Here is a 5,902-nt window from a genome sequence, read left to right as displayed (position 1 = left end):
CTATAGGAAGGAGACGCCGGGCAGACAGACCTTTCCTGGAGGGGCGATGCCGCCGAGTCCGGCCCCGGGCAGAAGAAAGCCTTTGCCACCGGGAGCTCTCGGTACCGGGGATGCGCGGCCCGCCCCGGGCTGCGGGAGAGCCTGAGGAGCTGCCTCCGCCCGCACTTTTCTGAGGGAGGGAAAAGCATGTTAAAAACTGGACCCGATCCCTGAAGCGCAATTGAGGAAGTGGGATTATCCCGGGGCAGTTACGGAGAGCTGTAACCCGGCAGCGGAGCGTTAAAGCCACTTGTCCCCGCTGGAAGAGGAACCGGCTGCGGGCGTCGCCGGCGTCGCATCCCGCGTCGTGGCCAAGGGGGGGATCACTCAGGTCCCTCTCCTCCTCTCGCCCTTCTTTCTTCTTCCAGTGCACGACAGAAGAAAGAACTGGTCCTCGGCTCTAGCCAGCGTTGGGAATACCGTGCCTTTTGCCTGGGATGATTTTCCCTGATGTGCCGCTTCGACGGGATGTACAAAGTGCGTCTGGGACTGATCCGACCAACAAAGTTTGCAGAGTGATCAGCAGGGATGGAAGAAGCTGGACACATGCAACCAAGGTCTGTTACGCATGATCCGACAGCGCAGACCTGCTGCTTCCTTGAAAGCTAACTCCTGATGGTCAAACTCTGCCAGCTCCTGTTCTCACTTCTCCCCTGCCAATTTGCACTTTCAGGGAAAAAAACCACACTCACGCCTGATGCAATGCAGTGTTTCTGTGTTGGTTTTGTGTATAAGATTTGCTATGCAATTCCAAAACTAAAAGAGGAGGAGAGACAGTCCTGCATCCCAGAACAAACAGAGAATCAGAAGTGAAAGGTAGGAGCCAGAATTTCTCGTTTAAATAGAACTAAATAATCTGAGCTACTTAGTGCAAACCTTTATTTAAAACACACCTACCGTATTTTTATTTTCCTTGTCTTGAAAGTGTAAACCTTAAGCAGTTTGAAACAAAGTGAAGAATTGCTCTCTGATGCTGCCCAGAAGCAGAGAGCTGATGCATTTTGTAAAGGGAGTGTACGGAGGAGGAAGGATGAAGTGTTTAATCAGTGAGACATTTAGGAAACTAAACTGGAGAAAAAGCACCTCATATAGCGCGCTTCAGTAAATACGAAAGGCTAGTGCAATGGACGCTGGAAACACTCAGTCAGTAGCCTGTTTAAGTGGGAATATATGCAAGCATGGAAAAGTGATCGCTTTCCTGTCTGTGGGGTGTATTTGCAGAGGACAGCAGCAGAAGATTTGCAGGTGAGCTGTCTGAATGAGGCTACTTCATGCTGGGATGGTGCAGTGTGTTTCTGAAGGGATTGCTTAAAAAAACTAGTCTGTGGAGTGGGCTGTATTTGTGCTTTTTCAGTTCCTGCTCATAGAGATTTCAGTGTTGTTCAAAGTGAGTGAAGTATATCCGGGGCCAAGGGACCGTAAGAAAAGACCTTTGGTCTGTTTGGTGATGAGTAATTAAAGGACATCTGATGTCTCTGATTTCTGCAAGGAAAGGAGCTGATGTCGTCATGAAAATCATGATATAATTTTCCCTCAGGAGAAGCTATGACTTGGAACGACACCACTATGGACGGGGAAGGGTTGCTGGTGGAAAGGGACTCTTCCTTTCGGATCCTCACGGGCTGCTTCCTCTCACTGCTGATCCTCTCCACACTGCTGGGAAACACATTGGTCTGTGCAGCTGTCATTAGGTTTCGCCACCTCAGGTCCAAGGTGACCAACTTCTTTGTCATCTCCTTGGCTGTGTCAGATCTCTTAGTTGCAGTTTTGGTTATGCCGTGGAAAGCTGTGGCTGAGATTGCTGGTTTCTGGCCTTTTGGTTCATTTTGCAACATCTGGGTGGCCTTTGATATTATGTGCTCAACAGCCTCCATCTTAAATCTCTGTGTCATTAGTGTGGACAGATACTGGGCCATCTCCAGCCCGTTCAGGTATGAGCGGAAAATGACCCCCAAGGCAGCCTTCATCATGATCAGCGTGGCGTGGACTTTGTCCGTGTTGATTTCCTTCATCCCTGTGCAGCTGAACTGGCACAAGGCTACAACCACAAGTTTTTTGGACCTAAATGCCAGCTTTCAAGGTATAAGCATGGAAAACTGTGATTCTAGCCTAAACAGGATGTATGCCATCTCCTCTTCTCTAATTAGCTTCTATATACCTGTGGCCATCATGATAGTGACTTACACGAGGATATACCGGATTGCTCAGAAGCAAATACGACGCATCTCAGCTTTGGAGAGAGCAGCAGTGCATGCCAAGAACTGCCAGAACACGAGCGGCAACAGGAGCAGCATGGACTGCCAGCAACCAGAGAGCAACTTCAAAATGTCTTTCAAGAGGGAAACAAAGGTTTTAAAGACTTTGTCGGTGATCATGGGAGTGTTTGTGTGCTGCTGGTTGCCATTTTTCGTATTGAACTGCATGATTCCCTTCTGCGAGCCTACTCAACCATCCAAGGGAGCAGAAGCTTTCTGCATTAATTCCACCACCTTTGATGTTTTTGTTTGGTTTGGATGGGCTAATTCTTCCCTCAACCCCATAATTTATGCCTTCAATGCTGATTTCCGCAAGGCATTTTCAACCCTGCTGGGATGCTACAGGCTCTGCCCGGTGTCCAGCAACGCTATAGAGACTGTTAGTATTAACAACAACGGAGCAGTTGTTTTTTCCAGCCAACACGAGCCCAAAGGCTCCAGCCCCAAAGAGTCTAATCTGGTTTATCTGATTCCACATGCAATTATCTGTCCGGAAGAAGAACCTCTCAAAAAGGAAGAAGAGAGTGAACTATCTAAGACCTTAGAGAAAATGTCTCCAGCACTGTCAGGTATCCTGGATTATGAAGCTGATGTTTCTTTGGAAAAGATCAATCCCATTACACAGAATGGGCAGCATAAAACCTGAACAGTAAGGTTTACCCAGCAGGACCTACTAGTGTGTATTGTAATGATTTTTTTCTTTTTTTTTTTTAATTAAAAAAAAAAGATATACAAGATTTTTTGGTAAGAAACCAAGTTCTAGGGAGAAATACACATTTACACCAGCCCATAATTAATTTTCCTGGTGAATTCAAAGCAAATTTAAATTTAAAACAATAAACAGGAAAAGATACTGAAAATAGGTTAAAAAAAAGGATTTCAAACTGTACTGTTTGTACTGAGGAAAATATACAAATTTAGATACAGTGCCATGACAAAGAAACTATTGCTTCTTTACACAGAGAAACCAATTTCTAGCTTAAAATGAGGCAAAAGATAAATGTTAAATATTTAAAGATTAATGTTTACTAGAAGTTAAAAGATTGCTGTGTCTTGTGATAGTGGGTGTTAACAGGTCCCAGTGAAAGACTGAGGGATTGTAAAGGTAGGTAGATGCCTTCTTAAAATTATTTCTGACAAATAATTGAGCCTTATAATGAGAATGGTTATTTTTAAAGCTTTGGGAGGTAATATGTTGATACTGGTTTTATTTATTTATTTATTGTTTTAAATTGATATTTTTCATATGTTATAACAGATCTAGCTTTATTTATGTTATTCAAGATGTCTAAATAATGGGATATTTTTGGAGTGTCATAACTGCATTTTGACCAGTCAACCAGTCAGCACTTTATTACAAGCTCTCATAGTCTGGGGAGCTGGTGAAGGGAATGAAGGAATGTTATGAAGCTCAGCAAGAAATGAAGGAGTCAACGAAACTGATGCTGTGTGAAGTTTGTTTGCTTGTAGGCTTTTTTTTTTTAAAGTGGGATTTCTTTCAAAAGATAGGACCAGCGTTGACTGAGTTGTGAATTCTATTCCCTTACAGAAATAAAACAAATTGCTGCTATTTATTTTTAAAAAAGTTTCATGTTACAAAGACTTTGCTAGAATGTCAAGTTTGTGGATCTGTAAATACCTTAAATATGATTACAACCTTAAGAAGAATCCAGTTTGAGAAGAAAGCTTCTTAGATAGCAATTCTTAGTATATAATGTTTTGTATTTATGTAAGATAAACAGCTTTCTCAGACTTTTCTTATTTCAAGTCTTGGATATCTTTTTCTGAACAAACACAATTGGTTATAATGGTAGTAAACATGCCAAACCTTATTATCATCTGTATTATTGCAGTACCACCAGGATCATGCTGTCTGTCTGCTGCTGTATCACGGTCAGAATTAAAAAGTGAGGCACTTAGTGCTTTACTTTGGAAACTAGGAGGACATTACATTTTAGTAATTACCACATCAACAGTCCATTCAATAAGGAATAGTGCCTCATTACCATTTTGGATTAAGACATTTCTAAATATGGACGGAACTGCAACCCTGGCCTCAGAAAAGTTCTGTGAGCTCCAGAAAAGTTGCCAATGTTTAATTCAAAAAACCTTCTACTTTTCCATTGTCCTTCCCTTCAGCTTCCCCTTTGGAATGCCAGTAGCAATCAGTGAATGTTAGCAACAGGAGCATTGGGTGTTAACATTCAGCAGCATTCAGAGAAAGCTATTTGTTTTCTGAATGGGAGAAAATACACTTTGGAGCAACTTTTTCATAACATATATATATGAAAACGTGTTGTCAGGAAAAGAGAACTGAGAGGAAAAAAAATTTAAAGTCTAATGAAATATATACATCCTGCATCAGGTCTGTGTATTTATGTATTGTGAATGTTTTCATAATTTTATTGCCTGTATGCTGCTTTCATACATATAGTAAAATTATTTTGTGAACAGAAGGTCAAATAAAACAGTCTACATGGCATTTATTAAATACCTGCTGGTTTTTGGCGGTTGTATTGATCGTGTTAAAGGCAAGGACTGTTCCTCTTTTTCCATTTGCCCTTACTTGGGATCACACCCATGAGGCAGATGGGAATTTATATTAGAAGCAGGAGAAAGTCCTCCCTACTGAGAGACCTCTGAGCCCTTGCTCCAAACTAGGATTTGAAAGCAGAAAACACAGTTTGGAAACAACCGCATTCTACTATAATGTGACTAGTTAAAATGTGTGAAGCTCAACCTACTGGTGACTCTTATTTCAATGATTTTTTTGCCTAGGTGTAACAGAGAAGTGAACTTGGTTTACAGCATGCTTTTATTGTTTTGTGGGTTGTTTGTTTTTTTGGGGTTTTTTGTTTTGTTTTGTTTTTTTCTCAAGCTGTGCAGTACTTTCCAGAGCCTGATACAGCCCCACTGCTTGTGTCTGTTTTTTGGAACAAAACGAATCATTTCAGAAGTGAGATGTCAGTGAGTGCAGCTGAGGAACAGCAATGTCCCGCTATTGGTGGCAGCCCTCTACTTTGGTTTAGCATCTGTCAGCAGATTAATTTTGAAATGAAGAAACAAACAAACGTGGTCACTTCTGCCTCAAGCATTACCAGCGCCACCTGTTCAGCAGCTGGGAACTAAACTGGAGCTGGAGCTGCGGTGATGTCCAGCTCCCAGCCTGTTAGCGCTGGCTTCCCTTGGTCAGTGAAAGCGGCAGGTCTGGTGGCTGGCAAGGAGCCACGTCTGCCTCCAGGTTTTCTTAGCTCCTTGGATAATGTTTCATTGCATGGTGTTAATGCCCAATTTTAAAATTCTTTTTTTTTTTTTTTTGCACTTTCGAGGAATTATTTTACTTCTTAAAAAGTATGCAGGCCAAAGATGAAGTTTTGTGGTTGCTTAGTCAAATACATCTGCCTTCAAGGGCTTTTATTCTCAAAACTCACAGCAGTCTGATATGAGAGCAAAATACAAAATATGATTTAAGGAGATCATGTAAAACAAGGTGCTGTTTTTGTACTAGTTTGTATGGTGATGATTTGTGTTCTGAATCAAATGGTTGCTCTAGTGTGACCAAGAGCTATCCCAGGACCTCTGGTCCATGCAGATGGACCCGAGTTTCA

The 5,902-nt window shown here is 42.1% G+C and overlaps 1 protein-coding gene across 1 annotated transcript; it reads left to right on the top strand.

The window, feature by feature from the left end:
- The first annotated feature begins 741 nt into the window (after positions 1–741).
- Positions 742–2,975, top strand: DRD1 (dopamine receptor D1). The gene is made up of 2 exons (XM_010164872.2): positions 742–847; positions 1,571–2,975. The coding sequence occupies exons 1-2, from the start codon at positions 742–744 to the stop codon at positions 2,938–2,940; spliced, it is 1,476 nt and encodes a 491-aa protein (XP_010163174.2). The 3' UTR covers positions 2,941–2,975.
- Positions 2,976–5,902: the final 2,927 nt, after the last annotated feature.

This window comes from Antrostomus carolinensis, unplaced genomic scaffold (genome assembly GCF_000700745.2).
Source record: "Antrostomus carolinensis isolate BGI_N321 unplaced genomic scaffold, ASM70074v2 scaffold15560, whole genome shotgun sequence".
NCBI lineage: Eukaryota > Metazoa > Chordata > Aves > Caprimulgiformes > Caprimulgidae > Antrostomus > Antrostomus carolinensis.
Note: the sequence above shows the minus strand (reverse complement) of the source record. Positions and strands in the feature narration are given on the sequence as shown.